The 23,476-nt window shown below is 63.4% G+C and overlaps 2 protein-coding genes across 3 annotated transcripts in view; both read left to right on the top strand.

Moving 5' to 3' along the window:
- Window positions 1-73: 73 nt before the first annotated feature.
- Window positions 74-14,469, top strand: CCDC124 (coiled-coil domain containing 124). 2 transcript variants are annotated; one of them, XM_059720045.1, is made up of 5 exons: window positions 74-218; window positions 1,265-1,436; window positions 11,826-12,009; window positions 12,244-12,358; window positions 12,906-14,469. In XM_059720045.1, exons 2-5 carry the CDS (start codon window positions 1,278-1,280, stop codon window positions 13,108-13,110), a joined length of 663 nt encoding a protein of 220 aa, XP_059576028.1. In that variant the 5' UTR covers window positions 74-218; window positions 1,265-1,277; the 3' UTR covers window positions 13,111-14,469. The 2 variants fall into 2 exon arrangements, with proteins under 2 accessions (XP_059576028.1, XP_006272177.1); XM_006272115.4 differs by lacking the exon at window positions 74-218 and adding an exon at window positions 695-1,007.
- A 1,501-nt stretch (window positions 14,470-15,970) lies between these two features.
- The window catches only part of KCNN1 (potassium calcium-activated channel subfamily N member 1), a 29,312-nt gene continuing 21,806 nt past the window's right edge, over window positions 15,971-23,476 (top strand). The window contains exon 1 of the mRNA XM_059719566.1: window positions 15,971-16,285. The gene's annotated coding sequence lies outside the window, so the exon portion shown is untranslated. The remainder of the gene's footprint in view (window positions 16,286-23,476) is intronic.

The following is a 23,476-nucleotide window of genomic DNA, read 5'->3' as shown; positions in this document are numbered from 1 at the left end:
CAACTGTGGAAGGACCCCGGCCTCCTCCCGTTAGGCCCCGCCCCCTGCCCGTCATTCCCGTCCCGCCCCTCCCCCCGGCGGGGCTTCCCTGCCTAGCCCCCCCCCCGCGCGGCGGCAGGGCCCGGCTGGGTCGCTTCCCTCCCCCTTCACCCCTCAGGCGGGCAGTGTGCGTCCCTGTGACGTGTAAAGCACGCGACGGCCGGTGCTGGAGGTGGCAGGTAGGGGCTGGGAGGGAGCAGTGGGGCTGGGGGCTCCCCGGGGGGGGGTCCCTTTTATGGGGGAGGAGATCCGTTTTAAGGGGGGGTGGGGTGGAGCTGGGGGGGCGAGGTCCGTTTTGGGGGGTTGGGGTGGAGCTGAGGTCTTTTTTTTAGGGGGGAGGTTCCTTTTTGTGGGGGAGGGGAGCTGGGCCCCTTATGGGGGGGGGGGCAAGGTCTCTCTGGGTGCTTTGCAGAGGGCTGCTGGGTGGGTTGCACGTGCTGCCCCCCCAGGGGCAGGCTGGGCCTCTTGGAGGGGGGGGGGAGGCAAGGAGCCAGGTGCTTGCGGACCCCGGGCTGGGCGGAGGGGATCGTGCCCATTGAGGAGGACACGGGGCCAGACGGGGGCAGGGAGGGGTGTTGGCGCGGCCCCCCCCGCGGGCAGGGGGTGCTTGTCCGAGCCGCAGCCAGCCCCGAACGGGAGCGCGGGACGACGGCGGGCCGCGGGGCCGAGGGGGCTCGGGTGCTTCGCTGCCCCGGCCCCCCAGTCTCACGGTGCAATAGAACCCCCCTCCCGCCAGCCCCGCGCGCGCTCGGGCCGCGTGCCCTGCCACCGCGGCGCCGGGCCGGCGCTCTGCTGCGCTGCACAAGTCGGTGTTGTGGAGGACGAGGAAGTTGTCGTGACTTCCCCGGCGAGTGACTAATCGGAGAGTTCCCCGCCGCGGGATTAATCACGGCCAGGCTGATTGCTGTCGCTCGGCGGCCGTGAAGCTGCTTCGAAGGCTGGGAAAGGGGAGTTGGCATCTAGCCCCGGTGTGTGGCCGGGGGTAACCACCCCCCGCGTGGTGCCTGCGTGCAGGGGGGTTTATTGCAGAGGCAGCCGGTGACGCAGCTGGTTGGCAGGCCGCTGGACCCTGCCTTTCCAGCATTGTGAAACTTTCCAAATCAGTCAGGGAAGAGACTTTCTAAGAATTGGGCCCGGGGCAGGTTCTGCGTGCCAGGGGATCCCAGCGTGCTTATGGCCCCAGCGAGGCCCTCAGCAGCCCCTTTTGCCCCTGTTCACCCCACAGAGCACCTTGAGGGATGCCCAAGAAGTTCCAGGGCGAGAACACCAAGTCGGCTGCTGCCCGGGCGAGGAAGGCTGAGGCGAAGGCAGCAGCCGATGCAAAGCGGCAGCAGGAGCTGGAGGATGCCTTCTGGAAGGATGAAGACAAACACGTCATGAGGAAAGAGCAGAGGAAGGTATGTAGCGGGGGCGGCGGTCCCGGGGACCTCGTGGCTGGGCGCATGGGAGGCTTCCAGCTTCCCTTGGTCTCCCCGGTTCTGGAAACGCCGCCCTGTGCTCAGCTCCGGGCAGAGACGCAGCTCGCTGCTGCTCCGGGAATGGGAAGCGGCAGGGTGTTTGGGGCGATGTGTGCCCTGTAGAGGGGTTGGACCACAGGGTTGGTAACCCCCCGTGGGGTGGGAAGCTCCGGAGACCCTGCCACACGGAGACCCTGCGCCTCTTTCTATCTTGAAATGGAAGGGTTTTATAACCCATGCTGGGTTTGTATCACCTCATCTATACTCTCAGCCCACAGGCTTTTGCGGCAGGGCGGGGAGGGAATGAGCTGTTCCTCTGTCTAACCCGCCCGACCTGCCTGCCGCGCTTCGCCATTCGGTACATGGGACGGTTCTGTGTTAATTCGCGGGCTCTCGCGATCGCGCAGAAGAGACTCTTTCTATTGATTCTTGGACTCACTCTCCCCGCAGACGGGGTTGTTCTAGGGGCTTCGCGTCGTGGCTCTGGCACCTTTCCCTGTGGTGGAGTTGGCTGCTGGCTCTGATACCATGGGGCTGGTGGCTCCTTTCTCTGTTGAGCCACGTGGGATGCATCTTTTCTGTGGCTTTTATATGTCCCCTGATGCTTTCTGACCTAATTGAAAATTTCCTGTCCCCAAAATGAGCGGTCCCCTCAGCTGGCAGGCCAGCACAGGGCAGGTTCTGGGAGAGCCCAGCCTCTGCAAGCCGGCAACCAAAGGCATGCTGTGCCTTGGCTGTCATTTCCCATCCGGAAAGGCTCAGCTTCTTGCAGCTTGGTAGGTATCTGTGGGCTGTGGATCAGCACTTTTGCACGTCAGCAGCGATCCTGTGCGCAGCATGGAGCCCTCTCGGGGTCGCCTGCCGTCCCAGTGACTGCCCCAATCCTGGCAGTGCCCTCTGCCCATACCTGGGACAGGGAGCTTTTAGGTGATGGAGGGAAGGAAGGAGCTGGTGGCTTTGCTGTAGATGAAGCCTGGCTAGTAGGCGAAGCTAATGCCCACAGCAGTGATTGCAGGTGAATGGGCACAGGAGGTGGTGAAGCTGGGACCCCTGTCTCCATTTCCTTCAGCCAAGGGTAGTGGACACTGAGGGAGGATCTTATTCCCAGGCACAGGTGCTGCAGCTCCTGGTGTGGTGGGGGATTCTTCCCATACGTTTGCCCCCTGCGGACAGTCTGTGCCCAAGGTGCCACATCTAAGCTGGCTCGTCAGGCTTTGGGATCGGCATCCTCGGCTTCTTGCTACCTAATGACCTGATGTTCCTGACTCCTGCTGCCAAGCTCCTGTTCAGCCCCCGGGCAGACTGGGCTCTTCGTACGACCAGGAGAGCGTGAGTTAGGGCAGATCCTTGCAGACGTAGACAGCATCCAGCTGTCTAGGCAAGGTGGGCCTTGTCTGATAGAGCTGGGGATCCTGAGGCTGGTGAGAAATACCAGAGGATGCCTTTTGGGGCCTCTGTTGGGATAACAGCTTGTTGGCATCTCAGGCCTGGTGTTTCCTCTAGGGGCTCTTCCCCATTGCCTTCTGCGGTAGGCTGCACGTGGGGTGTCAGGATGAAAAATAAGCCCCTTGTGCTAATGAAGGTGGAGGCGTGAGGAGCCTATTTATAAGCACCGCTTTTTTCCCTGTAACGAAGTGCTAGCAGGAACGGTCTGACCTTATCCAACTCGGCAGACTCGACGGCTCTTGGCATATAGAGTGGTTTTTCCTTCCTCTGCAGAGAGGAAACTGAAGTAATCGTAGCCTGGCAAGGCGCTGGGGCAGCTTCTCACCACAGCCCATTCAGCTGAGGACGTGGCCGGGAGATGCGATCTCCCTCAGCTGAACGCGCAGAGCGCTGGGCAGGACATGGAAGCTCTTGGCTTCTTTGCCCTTCTCTTTATCGCCTTCCCTTCACCCTCCGAAGCACGCTGTTTAGCTTTGCCTAATTTAATCTCGATTTGCGTCACATCTTGCTCTGTGCAAGCGGAGACTGAAAACACTGCCCCAGCACTGGCTTAGGACCTGGCTAATCAGCTGTGAACATCGAAGCCAGTGTCTGGATCGGCGATGGAGCACCGGAGGCTGGGAGGCATCAGCCCTTTGTCTGTCTGGAGGCAAAGGAGCCAGTGCCAGTTCCCAGGGGTGGCTTTGCCGACCTTTCCTTACCAGGACTTTGGGAATGTCCTTGGGAAATGGGCCAGGAGGAGGATGCGTTTGTGCCCTGGGCCTGTGGCTTGTGGTAGTTGCCCGTGGCTCGGAGCCGTCTGCCCCATTTTAGCCAGGGCGTCTCAGGGTTTTCCTGAATGGCCTCTGGACGTCGTGCTGTGTTCCTCCTGGGGATTTCTTTATAACCAAACTCAGGTGGTCCGCGACCTGGGGGAGGCACGCTGGGGGCTCAAGCCGGTGTCTCCCAGGACTTGCCTGCCTTGCCCTGAGCTCGGAGGGCTGGTTCCTCAGACAGGGCAGATTGACTGGAGGGTGAATCGGTCCCCGCTTCATCGCTCTTCCCGTCCCCGCAAGCCCCCTCCCTTTGACGACGTCTTGCACCGTGTTAAGGAATTATCTCCTCTCTCCAAGAGAAGGCGCAGGAAATGGCTGCGGATGGGGCCGGAGGGCTCCGCTCTTGGGGCAGAAGTCTTGCCCCTCGTGGATGGTGGTGGAGCTAACCGCCTCACCTGACCCAGGGGACCCACTAGTGACCCTCCCCACATTTGGCCAATGTTTTCAGAGAAGCTGGCCCGTAGCCAGGAGGATCTTGCCAACGCTCATCTGAGCTAGGGAAGCACCATCCCTGTTGAACCGCTCGGGTTTTCCCAGCACCGCGTCTTGGGGAGCTGAGCCCCAACTTCCTGAGTCGCCAGTCCGGTATCTTGGCCTCATGACCGGCGCGGTGTCCTTGTCTGCCCTTGAACAGGCCTGGTTTGTCTGTGCTCTGGCAGTACCCCCTAGTTGCGTCGCTGTTTCCATCAGCAAGAGGGCTCTTGGCTGGGGTAGCTGGACTCTCTTCTCCATGTGGCTTGAGCCACAGGGTAGCAGGGCTCCGGGCAGTGTCGCGGTGCTGACGCTGTGGCTTCTGCAGGCAGGTTTATATCAGGAATTGGGGCCCTGACTGCCCCTGTTTCGCCTGCCGCAGCGGGAAGCCTGCAACGCCAGCGGACATTGCTGTCTGAGACCGGAAAAATCCTCCTTGTCCCACGTACAGACGCCCTGCTGCCTCCAGCCCGGCCTCCTACGTGCTGCTTTAAGACTCACGCTGGTTCTGCGCGCTGTCAGCTGCGCCGGCGCTCTGCGTTTCCACCATGCGCCCTGGGGCAGAACCCCTCGCTCACTGCGTGTCCCTCGCCCCGAGGGGCTGAGGCAGTGACAGTCTGAAAAGCGCCTTGTGGGCCGGAGCTGCCCCAAGGACGCAGACCCAGGGGAAGACTCGTCAGCTCGCCCCTCCCCAGCACAGCCCCGTGGGGATTGGCAGGCGGTGGAGGAGGCAGCTGGCTCTGCTATGGTTCCCAATGCGAATAACGAATCCAGCACGCTCACACCCCTCAGTCTGTGCAGGAGACAGCGTGCCGCTACCAGTCACCGCACCTGTAGGAGGACGTCACGACGTACGGATGACGTTCTGTAAGTGGCTTCTATACATCGGGCGCTGGCGGCTCTTCCCAGCCTGTCCAGGCGAGGGCACTAAGGGATCAGCCAGCCCGTGCGTGAGCCCTGTGCCGCGGCTCTGGCTTCCTGCCTAGCGCAATCCCTGTCCCATGTGCAAGGATGGTCCAGGAGCCTTTGGGATGGAGCACAGCTGGGCGCCTGAAGTGCACGCCCCCCTCTCCTGTCCCTCCCCCAGCAGATGCTGCCCTCAGTTCCCTTGCAGTGAATGCGAATGGAGCACGCTGTTTTCTTCCAGCATCATTTCAGGGTTCAGTAACCTCAGCCTGCAGCAATCTGGTCTCGCTTAAGCAAGAGCGGCATTGGCCATATGGTGGCGTGCAGCTATCTGGGTGTTGGAAAGACCGGGTGTCCCCCTCAGGCACCAACTTTCCTGGGACATCTGCCTTTGCCTTGCCTCTCCCGGACGTGTGGGTTACTGGGTGAGCTTTGCTAAAGGAGATCAGCCATTGCCTCGGGGTCTTGCTGTGTCAAGGGACATCTGAGCCCTGGGCAGAGGAAACCCCCCTGTGCCCGCTCTGTCTGACAGCCGCCTGCTGCAGACACCATTTCTCACATGGTCAGTCAAAGTGTGCATCACATAAGGGGGCTCTGATGGTCCTGGCCGGACCAGGAACTCGCTGCCATCCTGTGCAACCATGGGGCAGACAGTGCTGTTAGACAGTGCCCCGTTGGGAGAGGTTTGTCTCGCACCCCGTCCCATGGCTAGCATGAGAGCCTCCGTCTCTCAGCCAGGGCCTCTGGGTGCTTAGAGAGAGATGCTGGACGTGTGGCTTCCTTCCACCGAATGAGTCTCTGCCACCATGGGTTTAACCCTGACCCGGCTGCATTCTCACTGTCGTGTCTCCACCGTGCTCCTGCCCAGGGGCCCCACTGCCAGGCTGCGGGGATGTAGGCAGACGCTCACCCGGCGATCCTTCCCCTTCCCACCCCCTCTCAGCTCGCCTGGCTCTGTGCCATGCCCTCCCCCAGCTCCGCGAAAGCGCCGCGTGTTTGCTTTCCGCTCTGCAATTAGCTAAAGTGCAGCCTGGTTGCGAGCGTTTCCGAATGCTAATGAGCGCTCGGAGGGCTAGGAGACCGTCGGGCGGAGGCAAGCGCTGGGAAGAGCTGGCAACTTGGGCGCTTGGCTGGGAAGGGCTGGGAGCGAGCCCAATCGCCTTGGCTCTGCTGGAGGAACAGGGCTGGTGTCCACCGCTCTGTCCAGATGGAGAGGATCCTTAGTGTCACCTCTGGGGAAGAACTCGGGGTTGGGAAGTCAAGATGCGGGTGAGGGGGAAAGTAACGTGAGGATCCTTCTCTCTCTCTCCTGGTGCAGTGTTCTAGGTGAGCCCCATCTGGTATTTAGGAGGCAGTGGAGTCCTAAAGGGATCAGGTGATGCCTTCTCCCCCCCACTCCCATCCCCTTCCCCAGCGAAACCCTGCTGGACTTGAATGGAAAGAGGGAGAAGTGCTGGGAGGTGGCAGGCTCTGGTTGTGAGCACACGAGGCCTTGCTCTAAGGGCTCAAGGCCCTGATGTCCCAGGGCTTTGTCAGACTCTGCCTCATGGGCCCCCAAAGGAGTTGATGGGGCTGAAGAGCGAAGGACCGATGCAAGGGGTTAGCAGCATTTCAGAGAGCGCCTCTTCCCAGCATCGTGTTCAGCCTTGCTCCACTCTGCAGCAATGCCAGGTCCTTTTGCTGAGATCTCTGCATCCACTGAGGAGCCTCATGCTAAGCCATTGACTGGAAGCAACGCCGTTTCAATTGACCACTTGCTCTTGGAGTCCCGGGGGTGAGACCTTTTCCTCTCCCTCCCTGCCTCCCTCTCTGTCTGGTAGCTGGGACTCCACTGTGAAAGCAGATGAGTCTGTTCTTGCTCAGCCTTTGCAAGGCTGGAAACTATTGGCCCTCCAGATAAGACCACATGAGCACAGAACATCTGGCCGGGGAGAGCCCCCTCCTCCATGCCCTCCTGATTGTGTGACCGCTGGGTGTGGGTTCCTCTCCAAGCTGGCCAAGTGCTTGGCTTGGCTGTGCAACCAAGGGAGCCCACAGCTTCCTCCCCTCAAAGCGTGTCAGCAGTGGGCAGGAGCTCGTTTGTCTTGGCCCAGCCCAAGGAGGAGGAGGTCCGTGACGCGGTGCCTTATGGAGCCCTTGCCATTCAGTAGCAGCAGTATCCGTTCTACATGCTGCCTGTCCGGTAAGAGTAGCCCACTCCATAGGAAGGAGATGTCCCCAGGACCATCAGCGGACATGGCTCGGGTTGTGATTTCATCTGGCTTCGCTTCGGTAAAGCCACTTTGCCTTCGCGGCTCCCGCCCAATCTCTCCACCTGGCTTCGGCACGTGAAGAAGCCGTGTGCTCGGGGGCACGGGCTGGGCAGCGTTGCTTCTCGAGCGCTCTGTCATAGGTGCAGCCATCTGCACCGCGCTGCCCACCCCTTTGGTTTCTGTAGCCACGGCTGCAGATGTCCTGGAGCAGCAGCACTGTCCGTTGGCTCGGCTCCGGGGAGGCAGGAGCAGCGTGCCGCGAGCGAAACCCGATCGGACCCGGTTTGATCCAGGGCGCTCGGGACTTGTTTACTTTCCCCAAATAGCTGAACAGGGTTGTAAATGCCAGGGAGAAGCAGGGTCAGGGTAAGGGACTAGGGGGGTCTGTGCTCTTTGCCCATGCTCTCTCCCCTGTGGCCTGAGCTGGAGCAAAAAGGGCTCTCTCAGCTGCTTTTCGCCGTGCCTCAGTTTCCCTTCTGAAACCAAACAGGTGGCTTGTTCCTGGGAGATCCCCTGTTGGAAACGCAGAGCATTGCCACTGGAGCTCTGCAGTCAACCATGTGCCTCCCTGTGGGCCTTGCAGTGAGGACCATGGGCAGCTGCACGCCCTCGCTTTCCCTCCTTTGATTCCTCTTGAAGGGAGTGGGGGGGGGGGGGGGGTAGGAGTACCTGTTCCCCTCCCTTAGATCATTAGCACTCCTGTCTCCACTTCTGATCTGCCTCTTGAATTATTCAACCCTACAACCTGGCCTGTAGTAGCAGGGAGGCGTTAGTTAGCGGTGGGGTGGGGGGTTCAGGTTACCTTGTTCAGTCACACTCGAGCCTCTGCAATAGAGCCGTGTGAGTGCGGGTTCTCTTTACAGGAATCCGTGTCCCAGACATGTGACACCTGGGTCGCACATCCACACACGGCTGCTCCCTCCTTGACTGCCGGGCTCATTAAAGTGCTCACAATCTCTCTCTCCGCTCACCGCATGCTCCGTGATTCCCTCGGGGGCAACTCTCAGAGGAGGAGGCCTCCCTAGCATGCTACGGGGCGCCAGCTGCCAAGGGGCTCTTTAGGTGGATGGCGAAGACAGCAGGTGGGAGCTGCCTCTCCCCTGCCTCGCTGCAACCCTCCCTTCCCAGTACGCGGCGTAGCTGCCCAGACAGTCCTGCCACGGTCTCCGTGCTCCCACCTGCGCCAGGCAGGATAGTGACTCTGCTCTGGACAAGGCTGCGATGCCCCGTGACCCTGCAGCAGGTGGTCCTCCACCCTGCCCTGAGCCCCTGACCCCATCGCTCATCTCCACCGGGCCTAGAGCTCAGGTGTTCTCACCCGTCGAGCCAGCAGGTCCGTGGCATCTGCTCTGTGCCGTTGCAGCAGGTGCACCCAACAGGATTCGAGGGGAGCAAGCGGCTGCTGTGCCACGTGTCTTAGCAAGCACGTGGCGTGGGACGGCAGCCCTCGCTGAACGCAGAGCAGGCTTGCTGACCAATGTAGGAATGGGGGAACATGCACAACGCTCGCGTGTTTGGAGCGGGTCCAGCCAGCCGCACGCTCATCCCCTTCCTCTGCCGACAGTGCGGCGGAGCTGTGAACCGCACAGAGTCTGTTCCCAGGGGTTGTGTCCCGGGGGCTTGCTGGGCTCGGCTCCTCGGGGGTCAGAGCGGCTCCCTCCTGCGAGAAGACGGGGGTGAGAGACTTCTGATGGGAGTTCCCTGCCTCCGCACTCACTCGACTCACCTGAGGTTATCGAATGGCTGGAGGCAGCCGTGTCTGTGGGCCTATGTTTAAAAAACAGACCTTGCACACTTGTGTGTGTGTGTGTGTGTGACTTCGGGGGAGCTGTTCCCAGCTAGGATAGCTGCTGCACGTGTGTCTTGCTGCAGCCTGGCACCGTCAGTTCTTGAACCCACTGCCAGCGCTGGGGTCGCGCCGTCCTCAGGATCCCGGCTCGTGTTAACTGCGACCCTGTGCAGGGCCTTGAGCCCAACAGCAAGTCCCGTCTCCTGGGGGGAGAACATGGACATGTAGTAAAGCCTGTTCTTAGCTTAATTGCTCCTTTTTTTAGCTTAAACCTCCAGATCGGCCCAACCAGGAAACTCCCTGAGGCTGGTTCTCGCTGTCCAGGAACATGCATGTTGGTGCAGTGCCTATTCGGGAATGGGGCTGCGTCCCGAGATCCTGCTGGCGCGTGGCTCCTGAGCGAGCAGGCAAACTTCGGGGACAGGGCGGTGGGACACGCAGGGCCTTGCATTTGGTACGTGCCTTCTCTGGGCCCGAGAGCACTGCTTGGGTGCAGAACAGCAGCTGCTGCTTCCCTACGTGGCTGCGTCGTGCCTGCTGGCAACCTCCCTGGCAGAGCTGAGCAGGGCTCCTTCTGCTCTGGGCCACGCTAGCTGCGTCTGGAGGAACCGAGTCTCCTTTTAGGGTTGATTTTGACCCAAAAGACTGCGAGCAGCTTCTGCTTTTTCCGCCTTCACTCTGAGCAGGAATGAGAGAGACCTCTCTCGAAACTGCCAGGCTCCATCTGGCCGCTGGGGGAACCTGCCTTGATCCACGGGAGCCCACGCTGGTGCCGTGCCTGGTCTCGCTAGCCGGTGGGGGTCACCTCTGAAGGCAGCAGCACTGAGCACTTCCTGACCGTGAACAGGAGGCCTGCCAGTTGTAGTGGAGGCTTCCTCCCAGTAAGGGTGTTTTTTTCCCCCGCTCTGCGATCCCAATTGCTCTGTGGCCAAGATGCATGTTCCTTCTTGCAGCCTGGATCAAAAGGATTCGCCCCAGTCGTGTTTGCTGCCACGGTGCCACCATCTCCTGTGGGGCCGGGTTTCTTGCCTGAAGGTCTCCAGCCGGGGTGGGGCTGAATCACAGGCTGTGCTTTCGAAGTAACCCTAAAGCCCTGCCTGCCTTCACCGCCCCAGAAACGGGCCCTGCCCTGCCCTGCATAAGACCATACTCCTTAAACACAGCTGAACAGGGCAGGTTGCGTTACCACTCCGGGTGTTTTGCTGCACAGCTGTCTTTGAGAGCGAAAGCCGTTGTGTTAACGCTCCATCAGCTCGCGGCGCGGTCCTGGTGAATAATGGATGAGCCCCATAATTAAGAGTGCTGTGTAACTAACCTAAGAACGAGGCTGCCGTTGTGAGTGGGCACGCGCGGCGATAACGTCGGCCCAGGCAGGGTGATGTTACCTCTCCTGCAAGACCCGTGGGGGGCCCTGAAGGCTAGCTTGGAAGAGGAAACCAAAAGCAGTGGTTTGGGCATGGCTGGTCTCCCAGCTGCTCCCGTTAAGCACCACGGGGCGGTCTGTGCGTGGGTCTTATTTGAGAAGCGCCGGAGGGTGGAGATTCAGGCTGGCCCCTTGCGTCTTGCTCTAGAAAGAAATCCAAGACACTGGTTTGGCTTCTTGACTGGCTTAACTTCAGCACCGGGACTTCTGAACTCTCCAACTCTGACCCCTTCGCTCTTATTTAAAATTAAAGGCGGAAAACTTACCCCGATTGTCCGTGGGCCTGCTCGGCACCTTGCTCTTCTTCCTTGACGGGGGCTTGTGTTTCACCGCTCTGACATCACCAGTGCACGATTACAGATCATGGTCCCCGGGGAGGGGACGCAGGTCCCGGCAGCGGCCCGGGGCGTATGAATTGACCGCTGTGAGCTGATCCTGGCGTGATGGGCAGCTTTCCGGGGAGGGGCTGGCTAGCGCCGCCTGCTCGGCACGTGTTCCCGTAGCGCGGCGTCCCGGTTTATACGCGTGTGGCGTTTGCACGGGGTGTTTCTGGCCCCTGTCCTACCTGCTCGGCCTGTGCAACCAGGTAGAGCCTCAGCCTCCACTGGACCTGCCCGCAGCAAGCTCCCAACTCTGCCTGGGAGTCGGGGCAGCAGCCTGGAGAAGTCGGCTTTGCGTGGGGGGCCTGGGGAAGAGCCACCAGCATGCTTTCATGTCTCCTCTCCAAAGAGGTTTATCCCTTCCCGAGCCCCTGGAGACCTGTTGCCATCAAGCACCTCCCTTGCGCGAGGCAGAGTCCCCTCGGTTTGTCTGGGGGAGACCGGCCCTGGCCTGCCCAGCAGCCCGTGGCGCCAGGCCAAGCGCATCGTGCGCTGGCTGGCGCGCCGCGTAGCAGCTGGAAGACGTCGGGGTGTAAACAAGGATGGCTCCTGCCTGCCGCAGCCCTGCCCCACCTCCCTGGATGCGGCTGTGGCTCTTGGGGCGGGGAGGTGGCTCAGAGGGAGGGTGTTGGTGCGGAGAAGGGTGGGGGCTGGGGCTGTCAAAGGCACCCAAAGAAATGGGGGCCTGTCGAGCTCTCTGCACTGCTGGGTGTGATAGGAACGAGTCTCTTCCATCCCCTTCTCCCTCTCCCTGAGAGTGGGCGGCTTGCGGGAGGTGGTGGGTGGGCAGGCGGTGCGGGGGGGACACGCTGCAGAAGGAGGCTTCATTCCCTCTGTCTCCTGGCAGGAGGAGAGGGAGAAGCGGCGGCTGGAGCAGCTGGAGCGGAAGAAGGAGCTGCAGCGCCTGCTGGAGGAGGAGGACTCCAAGCTGAAGGGGAAGGCGCCCAAGCAGGCAGCTCCCGCCAAGGTCACCCGGGCGCAGATCGAGGAGACACTGCGGAAAGACCAGCAGCAGGAGGACGGTGACGCAGGTGCGGGGCTGCCTTGGCGCGCACTGCCGGGACGGTCTGGCTGGCCACAGATGAGCCCCACGAGTGGCACCGCCCTGGGGGTGGGGAGCGGGGCCCGTAGCAGAGTGCCCAGGGTGCTGGAGGCTGGGCATCGCGTCCCCACCAAAGCCCCTGCCCTGAGTGCCAGCCCAACCAGGCTCCAGGCAGGTAAAGTGGGCTACCCCTGACCCTTCCCCTTTCCCCCTCTCCTCACAGTGGAGAAGCAGAAGAGCCACCTGGAAACTCCCCTGGAGGAAAACATCAACAGGCGGGTGGTGGAGGAGGGCACCGTGGAAGCCAGAACCATTGAAGATGCCATTGCCGTGCTCAGGTAGGCAGCCGTGCCCAGCTGGATTGGGGGCGCAGCAGGTCCTTCGGGGGGCTCCCAGGGACGTGTGTGGCCGTGTGACGCTAACAGCGTGGCCGACTGCTCCTAGCCAGGCAGAGCAGGATGGTCGGGCACTCGTTCCGCTCGTCCCTCCTGCCCACAAAGCAAATGCTGCGCTGCCGCGTGGTGCCCTAGACACAGGGACCTGGGAAGGGGACAGCGGCTTGGGAGCTGGTCTGATGGGTCTCCATGTAATCTCATGTTTATCTATCTTGCCCTGGGCATCTGGCGTCGCGGCTCCTCCTTACAGCTGCCAGGGCCACAATCCCCTGCTCGCCCCGTGCACGCTCTCCTCCTCACTGTAGTTTCCCTGCAGTGGATCTCCCATCTTGGTGGGGCTGCACAGGGACCTTGGCTGCGTGTGACCCACATGGGACCCACTCTGCGCTTGGCCAGGGCAGTGTTGGCCCCTGGCCTTGTGCTTATCCAGGGCATCCAGGCCAGGTGGGTGCCAGGCAGCTGCAGCCAAAGTCCCTTTCTCTCCCACCAGTGTGGCCAGCGACCTGGACCGGCACCCGGAGCGCCGCATGAAAGCCGCCTTCACCGCTTTCGAAGAGGTCAACCTGCCGCGCCTGAAGCAGGAGAACCCCAACATGCGCCTCTCCCAGCTCAAGCAGCTCCTCAAGAAGGAGTGGATGAAGTCCCCAGACAACCCCATGAACCAGAGGCACGCGTCCTACAACTGCCAGAAGTAGGACTGGACCCAGCAGCCTGAGCCGGGGCTTCTGCAGACGCTCGCAGAAGCCAAGCGAAGGCGGGACCCTCCTCTCTCACACGTGCCCTTCCCCGCCCCTCCTGCCCCTCTGCTCGGACTCTGATTCAGCACGCGGCGCTTACAGCTGTTCCCCGGGCCCTCCAGGCTGCTTCCCGCTCCCCTGGGCAGTTGGCGCCTGGCCCACTGCCAACCCCGGCTGGAACAGTCCCCCGCGTGCAGCCCCGTCTACAGCACAGGGTCCCGACCCTCCTAGGCACCGCCCCGGGTGGACCAACGGTCCTTGATGCCTTGGAGCCTCCGTCGTCAGTGTAGACCTGCAGCCGGTGCCGCTGTGCAGACCTGGGCACTCCTGGTGCTGCCCAGCCCCGGGGAGAACCCCGAGCAGCCCCCGGCCCCAGCGTGTGTGCAGTGCCCCAGCGTGTGTGCAGAGACAAAACCTCCCTGTCTGGCCTCTGCCTTACACCCCTCTTTGCAGGGAGGCTGGAGGGGCTCGGTGGGTTACATGCGAGCCACCAGCGCTCGCGGGCCCTGCGCCAGGTGCTGGGCAGGGGGAGCGAGTTCTGGGCAGGCGCAGGGAGCAGAGGGAGCTGTTTCAACACAGCTCGTCGCCCACCTGCCCTCCCGCCGCCTGTCCTAGCACCTGCCTCCGTGGAGCTCGGTGCTGTGTCTGCCATGTGCGCGGCTCCCAGAGCTTTGCACGGTGCTGGGGGGACACGAGCAGGGCCAGCCCCTGCCCTACCAGCAGTCCCAGCCTCTTGGCTGGCGCAGTCCCCCATGCCTACCCTTCCCTTCCCTTCCCTGCAGTATTTAAGCTCCGCAGCCTGGTACGAGACTTCTCCCAGGTCTTCTGGGGTGGCCGCAAAGGGGGGTTAGTGCCAGGGCCCAGAGTCCTCATCCTGCGTTAAACGGTCACGGATGTTCCTTCTTCCCCCTTCACGTGCGCCTTGGGCCCCACTCCCCCACCTGTAGGCCCCGAAAATCTGGTCCCAGCCACCCTCTCCCTGGCTTGTCTGCCAGGCCCTTGCCTTTGCACTGGGGTAGCAGTGGGGTCCAACGTGGGCACAGGGACAGAAGCCGTTGACGGCCTCCTGCTGCTCTTCTGTGTCCTTCCCCTTCCTGCTCGCCCTCTTGCCACCCCCCGGCCCCAGCCATTTGCTCCGGACCGGTCCGGCTGAGGGCACTGGGCCTGCTCCTCCCTGCGGCGGCCTGCGACTAGCGGGACGATGGGGCAGCCGGGCATCTTCCTCGGTGCACGCTGTGTTCGGTTTGGGTTTGATTGACTCTGGTGCGGTGCAAGCCCAGCTTGTGACTGCTGGAAGAATAAAGCGTTTGGATCGTGCTGGCTCTGGCTTCTCTTCCTTCTTTTCGTGTCTGCTGGTCTCAGCACTGCTGCAGCAGCCAACCCCTTGGATCCACCTCCGGGGAGCCTTGTTGGGCCAAGCCCAGCTGGGAGCAAGTGGTTGAGCCTGCCTGGCCCTGGAGTCTTCCAGGAGCAAACCGAGCCATCTCGGAGCCAGGGGCTGTTGGCTGCTCTAGCGGCTCGGCTGGGCCTTGCCCGCGTCCTCCCCCAGGCCTTGCTCCCACGACCCTGTTGAGCAGGAGGATGTTATTCGTCCCCAAACCCAGCTCTGCTTGTGCCCCTCCACTACCCCTGCTTCCTCCAAAGCTCAGCCTGGCTCTGGGGTGGCTGGTGGGTGCTGGGGGACCAGCTGGGGTCTGCCCCCCTGGGTCCCAATAGCTGGGCTGTTGAGGGGTCAGGCTGGTGAGCATTTCAGGCCAGGCATCCTTGCACCCATGGCCCCGTAGTCCCTGCTGGCCAAGAGGTCTTTGTCCTCTGGTCCCCATCTTAAGGGAGCTGCCTGACCCTGGGGAGAGCCCTGGCTGCAGCAGTCAAGCACCAAGCTGGAGAAAGGGTTATGGGAATAGGTGATTCCTGTTAGCACCCGGGCTAAGCCCTGCCAGGAAACCGCCCCTGGGGCCGGGGTAGCTGAGCTGTGATCAGCGCAGCCTGCTAGGCCACACAGGAGCTGCCCCAGGGGAAGGTGCCAGGTGCTAGGACCAGCTGGCGAGCAGGGTTTCGTGGCTCAGCTGGTTGCAATACGGGCCCCTTTCAGGCCTGGGGGCTCTCCTGCCCCCTCCCTGCAGGGTAGAAACCGGGCTGTTTGCTCCAGGAGCAGGGCGCTGTGCCTTTGCTCCCCGGGTCCCGGCTGGGGCCCCTAGCCCTCCTGTGCCCGAGTGCCCCCTGCCCCTCCCCAGCTTGCTTTCCGGGCAGGGGCAGGGGGCTCGCTTGGTCTCCCTGCCGCAGCCCGCCGGCCGGGCACTGCTGCCCCCTTGCAAGCCCGCGGTCAGTGCCCCCCCGGCTCTGCCACCCGCAGCCCTCGGTGCCGTGAGACGGGTGGAGGCTGCCCCGTGGCTCCGGCGGCTGCTCCTGGGGTCTCGGGGCCGGCAGCTCCTTGCCCCCAGAGCAGGGCTCGGGGCAGCACCCCGCGGGGGTGCACCTGGGCTGCCTTGGGGCCCCTCCCGCCGGCCGGGGGGGTGGGGGCGGAGGAGGGGACGTGCTGCACTGGGGGTCGGGGCAGGCTGCAGCTCGCTGAATGTCACCTCGGCTTGGGGGGAGGGGAAGCCCCTCCTCCATCCCCAGCCGGGGGGGTCGCGCGAGCCCAGGGCGCCCCCCGCCCTCGCATCTCCGCAGCGGGAACCTCCCTGCGGCATCCCGGGGGTCTCCCCCGCCCCCTCCCCATCACTGCGGCTGTGCAGACCCCGCCCTTGCCCTTGCCCCCCCAGCGCAGGGAATCCCCCCCGCCCCCCCGCACGCACGGGCTATTTCGGGCGCCGGGGATCCCGCCCCCCCCGCGGAGGAGGAGCGGGCCCGGGGGCTGCCGGTTGCCGGGGCGACGGGGCATCCTCTCTGCGGCGGAGCGGGAGCGGGGGCGGGGGGACACGCGTGGGGGGCGGCGTTACGCGCCCGCCGAGGAATCCTCGGGCAGCCGGGGCTTCCCCCGACGTCACGGCCCGCGCAGGGCGGGGAGCCCCGCGGCGGGGGATCGCGGGGACCCCCCAGCCCCGCAGCCGGCCGCGGCCCCCGCTCCCCACCGCCGCGCCGGCCCGCACGGGGCCCCGCAGCTCGCCGCGCCCGGCCCGGCCGCACCAGCAAGGTAAGGGGCCGGGGGGGGGTGCATGTGCGTGCACGGTGCGGCGTGCGTGTGCACGTGTCCGTCGTGCCCCCTCGAAGGTCACTCGCGCCAGGGCCGAGACGAGCACGCGTGGCCGGAGGGGCCGGAGCCGGGCCCGGCTCTTTGTTGTCTCCCTCCCGCAGGCGGCGGGGCGCGGGGAAGGACCGCCGCCCCGCACAGCCCCGCGCCCCTTCGGCGCCAGGTATGTCCGAGCAGCGGGTGCCGGGCAGGGCGTGCGTGTGCCCGCGTGTCCCGCTGCACGCAGCGCCGGGCGCGGGGGTTGCGGGGCCGGGCGGGGGGCGTCCCCATGCAGCCGCAGGGGAGCGATGCGGGAGCAGTGGCCGCCTGCTCCTCCTAACGCCGCCGGCCGCCCGGAGCCTCGCCCCGGCCCGAGCAGCATTCTGCCCATTTCACGGGTGGTGGAAACTGAGGCCCAGGGAGGAGGCGGGCGCTGTGCAGGCGCCTCTGGGGAGGCTGCCCGAGTGGAGCTGGAGGGCGGCGGGGGCCGGTCCTGGGTCTGGGGGGGTGCTACAAAGAAACGCCATCCCCTCCCTGCTCTGCAGTGTGGAGGGAGGGGCCTGGGCACAGTGGGGAGCCCAGCTCCAGTGCCCGCTGCTGCAGCGACCCACCCGTGCCCACCCGGCCCAGCCCCGGAGCCCCGAGCCAAGGGGCGGCTTTGCAGCGGGGAGCTGCTGAGTCCCACCTCTGCGCTCAGGGGCACGAGGGGGCTCAGCCAGGCCTGGGGCACTAACTGTTGCCCCCCCACAGCCCAAAGCACCCCGTGACTGCCCCCCAGATCCTGCCCTGTTTCCGAGGCAAGAAATAGCGAAAGGGGAATAAATAAAGCACCGGCCTGCAACCTTTTGGCCACCCACATCTATTTTTAGCTGCCCCCTCCGCAGCAGCTGCTCTGCAGGGCTGGGGGGGGGCACTCCACCCCCAGGGACCAGAGGGGGGCTTGAGGGCTTGCCCACTAGCCAGTCGCTTACACGGGCCCTTGCCAGGCTGCTTTAACCCTTTCAGGGCTCCATTGCCCCCACATGCATCCCGTTCCTCCAGTGTGCTCCCCTGGTTCTGGAAATGCAGCTGTCTGGAGTGGAGCACAGCTCCTTCCAGGTGGGAGATGGGGCCCTGTTTCCACTCGGTGGGTTCCCGGCGGGCTCCAAGTGCCACTTGGGTGGCCTGGAGGTTGGGGCCTGGTGCCCTGGAGGCCCGGACTCAGGTGCTGGCTCTACCGTGTGTGCAAGGCAGGTGGCTTGGGGCAGGGACTGCGCAGGGCCTGGCTGCTAGGGGCACTTGTGACTACTAATACAAGCAGGACCTGGCTGGGCTGGGTGTGATGCCCCCAAGCAGTGCCAGCTGTAGAGTGGGACTGGTTTCCCTGAACCCCACCCCGCAGCGGGATGGGTGTCTTGAGCCAGGGAATGAAGGCTGAGGGGGAGAGGGCCAGGAGGCTCACGTAGGGGCTCGGTGCAGAGGGCAGAGCTGGAGCCTCCCTAACGGCCTGCACTTTGGAGGCAATTACAGTGCAGTGCAATCGGCCTGGCCTCCAGCCGCGCTGCCGGGTGCCCGCGCAGGGAGGAGCTGGCTCCCAGCGCAGACTGTTCTTGGCTTCCAAAATGCTGGTGCGGATGCAGCCAGTGCAGTCCGCCGGCCAAATCTGCTGGGAGCCAGGGGAGCCCTAGCCAGCGGGCATGGCCCACGTGCTGGATGCAGCAGGCAGCCCTCACCCTGCCCACTTCCCTTTAGCAGATAGTCAAGGGGCAGGCGAGCATCGGTCTCTGGGGTGCGCTCGTGGCAGTAGCCGAGGTCGGTTGGTTCCCTGGGGGTTTTGCCGGGGCAGGTTTTACCCCAGGAGCCCTGCAGGTGCAGGTCTAGTGAAATGCATCCACCTCTGGGGTGGGGCCGCGTGGCGATGCTGTGGGGGGGCGGTGATGGAGGGACCCAGCTGGAAGAACCGGGAGATGACTGATTTCTGGGGCCTTGCGACTGAGGCCCTGCTTTTCTCTGCTCCCTGGCGCTGGGGGCTCACTGTGCCAGTGCTCTCCTCCCCGTTGCCCACAGCCTGCCCCTGCAAGCACGGATTGCAGGGGAAGCCCGGCTGTTCCTAATCCTCCCATTGTTCTTTGTTTCCCAGAAGCAAGGCAGGCCCCAGGGACTTCCCTGTATGGCTTTTCTCCTCGCGTTCCCTCTGGCAGAAGCTGCCAGTGTGCCCTGCCCATCCCTGGCCTGGCATCATCCAGATCCCCTGGTCTAAGCCCGGGGCGGGCAGGGGCGGGGGGGGTTCCCCACCAACCCACCTCCCCAGAAGGAAGGGGTTAAGCCATGTTGGCGCAGGGAGTGCTGGGCCCTGGCTGCCACCTGTGCTGCATCCCAGCCCCATTGTTTGGAGCTGGTGACATCAGGGCAGGGAACCCGATACTGCCCTTGGCACCAAGCAGGGAATTTTCCAAGCTGCCCTGTTTGGGGGTTGCCAGGCTGCAGGGGAGGGGGAAGCCCTTGGCTTGCTCCGTCCCAGCTCCCCCTCCTTGCTGCCCCCCATCCCTCTGCCTCCTGGGGCTGGCAAGGGTGCACCAGGGCACCCACCTAGGCCTGCGGCACTGCCCCCCCAGCGCTCCCCTCCCCCACTCCCCCTTGCATAGCCTCTGTTTCCAGGCACAGGAAAAACCCAAGCAGAGGATGCATAATTCACTAGGACACCCTGGCATGCGTGCGTGTGTGCAGCTGGGGTGGGGGTGCAGAGGGCTTCCCCTGCCGTGCTCCCAGCTGCCTTCCCCAGGAGATGTGCCCAGCCCTGCCTGCAGCCTTCATCCCAGTATCAGCCTGGCACTGGGCTGTCGCTCTCCTGCCTCCACCTACCCACCCACCCAGCTCCCTCCTGACTGATCCTGCCTATTCCCCCAACTCTCCCTGGCCTCTGGCTGCAAGCTCTTGTCCCACCCCGGCTCAAAAGGGAGCAACTGTTTGCAGATAAGTGTCCCAGCCCCAGGCCCGGGTGCACTCAGCTCGAGCTGGGGACAGTCCAGGTCCGTGCAGGTGCCGTAGAGGCCTTGTGGGAGCTCCCCTCCTTTGTCCAGTACCATTTAAAGCCCGTGCCCTTTCCGGTTCCCCTTGGGGCAGGGCGCCGGTGCATGCCCTGGACCCCTTGCCCCTAGCACGCTCCTGCACCTGGCCAGGTGCTTCTTTGCATTGGCCATCCTGGAGCTCAGCAGGGCCTGGGATGGGGGAGCAAAGCTCCTGTCCTGGAGGGCACGAGGTCACGGGGCTGGTGGCTGGCAGGCATCTCCGAAGGAAGGCACAAGGGCTGAGGAAACGGGGACCTAAACCCAGCGTGGTTGAGATGGGCTGGGGACGCCGCGCCTGCCGTCACGGGCGTGCTATGTGATGATGCTGTGCCCTGGTTGTGGGTCTCCAGGCGGACGTGTGCGTGTGCACATGCATGTCCATGAGGCTGATTGGGGTTAGACGTCGGGCAGATTGGAGGGGAAAATTAGGTCCCAGCCATCACGGGGAGGATGAAGAGCTGGTGCAGGCACCTCCCCAAGTCTTCAGGGCTGGAGGTGTTTCCTGGAGAGGCTTTAGCTACCTCCGAGCATGGCGAGAGTCATGGCCTGTATTACTTGGGGCTCCGGTGCAGTGGTCGGGGGATCCTTTCCCATCCTGCGTCCCCCCACCCCTATGTGCAAGGAGATGGCTGCTGGCTGCATGTGAAATGAAGCGTGCACCAGGCTGTGTGTGTGACACAAGAGATGCCGGGGGTGCTGGGCGAGCGGGGCTGGGTGGTGTTTATCCACAGTCTCCGCGTCGATACAGAGCTATTGTTCTGCGCCACGACGGGCGCCTGGCTGTGCCCGGGCACGGGCTATAATTAACACCAGCCTCATGGGTCCAGAGTCTTTTCCTATTCACACGGGGGATATTTTTGTCCTTTTGTTGTTCAAGGAACTTGCCCGCCGCTCCTCCTGCCCCCACGCCCGTGCTGGGTGGGGACCAGGCCCCGACGGGGGCCGGGGGGAGGGAAGAGGTCTCCCCCACCCCGCACCAAGTCTGCGGTGAAAGCGCCTGGTGCTTGGGCTCGTTGTCGGCCTGACAAGCTAAGCAGGGCTGGGGCGGGTGGGCGTGAGGCTGGGAGACCCCGAAGCAAACCCCAGGCCGAGGCAGGTGCTTGCGGGGCGGGGGGCTGTGTGCTGGGCAGTGCCTATTCTGAAAGCAGCCCCCCACCACCACCGATGCAAGGCTCTTCTGTGCTTGTTCCCTCACCTGCGTCGCTGGTAGGCAGAAGCTGCCAGCCCCGTCTCGGAGGCAGCATCAGCCAGGAGGGCGGATTTCCCTCTCCAGGCTTTGCAACAGGAAGCCAAGCCCTTGGCAGCTCTTGGGGTGAAAAATGCTCCATCCCAACGCCTGTGACTGAGATTGATTTACCTGCTGCCTCTGTGCTAACGAGCGAGCGGGGCCGGAGATCAGCGTCATGCTTGCTAAGAAACCATCTCCCCATCGGCACTCGTGCAGGATGCGGCCTCCTCCCTAGTGCGGCTGGGTAGACCGGGGGGGCGCGTGGAGCTGGACTGCGCTGGCAGGGGCGGCCGTGGGCTCTGGCTGCAAGGCAAGTGGCTGGGCCCGAGGGGTAGGCAGTGCAGGGCTGGGATGGGCAGGAGCTGACGGCCTGGCACCTCCATCCCGGGCCCTGCCGGGCTGTGGTGGGTGAAGTCGGAGCCGGTGGCGAGAGGGGTTGCGTGCATTTGCAAGGGAATTCTTCCCCCTGGACTCTGACCCGCCAGAGCCGTGCAGAGCCTCGCGGTGCCAGGCAGGGCATTTTAATCAGCTCTCGTTCCACAGCAGGGCAATAAATTTTCCCTGGCAGAGATGCTTTTATTGACAGGATGAAGGATTTAATAAAGCCCATTTATGTTGACATCAATAGAACCTATTAGTGGAACAACCGCTAAGTGATGGTTAATAAAATATTTACCGGTAATCCCTCTTGGAGGGCGGCGTGGGGCTTTCGTGCACCTTATTGGGAAGCCCAAAGTTTGCTGCCTGGCTCAGGGGCTGCTCCAGCTCCAGTGGGTCGTGCCTCGAGGTCCCCTGGTCTTGAGGCCTCCCTGGAAAGGGTCAGGCGCTGCAGGGAGGCAATGCGCTGCATCCCCCCCAGCTGGGCGGACCCCCGACACCGTCTTAGGAGTCCTCGGGGATAACCCCAGTTTCTAACAGGGTTGCAAGCTGTTACGTTTGGGTGAGGAGGGGTGGACAGGAGACAGCTACTTTATTTGCTGCCGGACACCCTGGGCTCTGCTCGCAGCCCTCCTGCCCTGCTGCAATCCAAGCTGGGTGCCTTGCAGGGCAAAGGGGCCTGACCCTCTCCAAATGAAAGGCTCCTGCTTTGAATTAAGGATCAGGAAACGGGAAGGGGCTGGGAGCAGGCAGCTGGCCTGCCCCTGTGGTGGGCTTTTGCACCTACTGTGCCCAGGTGTGGCCGGGGGGCCCTGGAGCCGTCCTCCCTGTGTTGTGGGGCTGCCCTATCCTTTGCTGGGGGTTTTTTTTTTCCCCAGCAAAGTATTAAAAAGAAATTGGAGACCATTTTCCTGCAATAAATTTGGCACAATGGAGAGAAAATGATCTGCCTCTGGAGCCCGGCCATCTGCGCCACGCAGCCCGGAGCGGCCAGTGCTGGAGAGGTGCCATGTGCCGGCTGCTGTGTCCTCTGCCGGCCGCCACGAGCCCTCTGCTCTGAGCTCTGGCAAGGGGCTGGCCACTGGGCACGGGGCACCAGAGTCCACCTGCCATCCTGTGCCCCAGGCACGGATGCTTGGAGGTGGTCTGGAAGGGGCAGCCCCCACTGTCCCCTCCCCGTTGTGGCCACGCTTGAGCTTCCCGGCTGCGGGGAGTTCTCCCACCCAGAGCCGGTGGGGCCTTTTTTGGCTTGCAACTTGGCCAAAATTGGCCCTTTCGAAAGCCCCTGCAGTCCCACGTGTGAGACTTTGGCGCAAATACATGGAGCCCACACCCAGACTGCTCCCTTGGGCTGCATCCCCACCCACCCCCAGTGCATGGGAGCAAAAAGCTGGGCCCTTCTTTTGTCTTTAGTGAAGCCAAGCTGGTTGCCAGGTTCAGGAGTGAACGGCTGGGCCCGTTCGTGGAGGGATGCGGTGACTTCCTATTGCTCGGAGCGCTCCAGCCAAGCCGAGCCTGGGCGGGACAACCTCAAATGATGGGAGGGGGTGGTACAGCTTGTCCCTGGTGGCCTTCAATCCACAAAGCCTTGGCTGCTGCAAGAGAGGAATCAAGTCCTGCGCTCCTGGCTCCCGTGGAGAGCCTCATTGCAGGACCTCATCGGTATCCTGCAGCCCGGCAGAGCCTGGGCCTGGGAGCCGACCCTCGGCGTTGCAGGTGGGGAGTCAGCGTTCTCGGTGCATGGGGCGCGTTGCTTGCTGTCTCGGCCTCTTGACCCACCCGGTTTCACGGCGATGCCAGGCTCAGACGCCTGCTCACGTCTTGCTCTGGGCTGTTCCCCCTCGGTGACCTGCTGCCAATGGCACCCGGTCATTCTGGTTCAGGAGCAAGGGACACTGGACGCATCCCTCCTCCACGTGCCGCTGGCGAGGCCAGAGCCCACTCTGCCCAGGCAGACCCTTGGCCCTTTTTTTGCAGGTTTAGCAGCGGGTGAAGCCATCCGATCCCCGTCTGCTCCTGTTTAGCAACTCAAATGGGGCTGCTGTAACCGTACCCAGGGCTCTGCCGGTGTCTGGGGCTGGGACCTCGGGGGGACTGGGGCAAAGGGTGAGCCAGGAGCGTGCGGGGTCTGAGAGGTCTGGGCTGTGTATTTTTCTTGTTACCCGTGCCATCTGGCTGGCCGGGGGGCGGACCTGCTCCTGCCTTTGGGAAGTGGGGGGAGCACTGGGCAGCTGCCCGGTTCCCCCGGGGTGCAGGGGGCTGAAGGAGCCAAAGGCTTCTCTAGACAATTTCCTTGCAATGAGTTAAAGCGGTCGCCTTCCCACATCCTTCTCTGGGGGACATTATTTTGTGGGGGGAAGTCAGGGGTTGACAGGATAGACATGGGAGTAGCTGAGGGCATGGGAGGTGGGGTCCTGCCGGCTCCTGCCTCAGCCTGTGCCCAGGACCACATGCAAGACCCTTTGGGGTGGAATAAGCATTAGGTCTCCCCCAGGTTTTGCC

The sequence above is a fragment of the Alligator mississippiensis genome, chromosome 16, assembly GCF_030867095.1.
Source record: "Alligator mississippiensis isolate rAllMis1 chromosome 16, rAllMis1, whole genome shotgun sequence".
Taxonomy (NCBI): Eukaryota; Metazoa; Chordata; order Crocodylia; family Alligatoridae; genus Alligator; species Alligator mississippiensis.
Note: the sequence above shows the minus strand (reverse complement) of the source record. Positions and strands in the feature narration are given on the sequence as shown.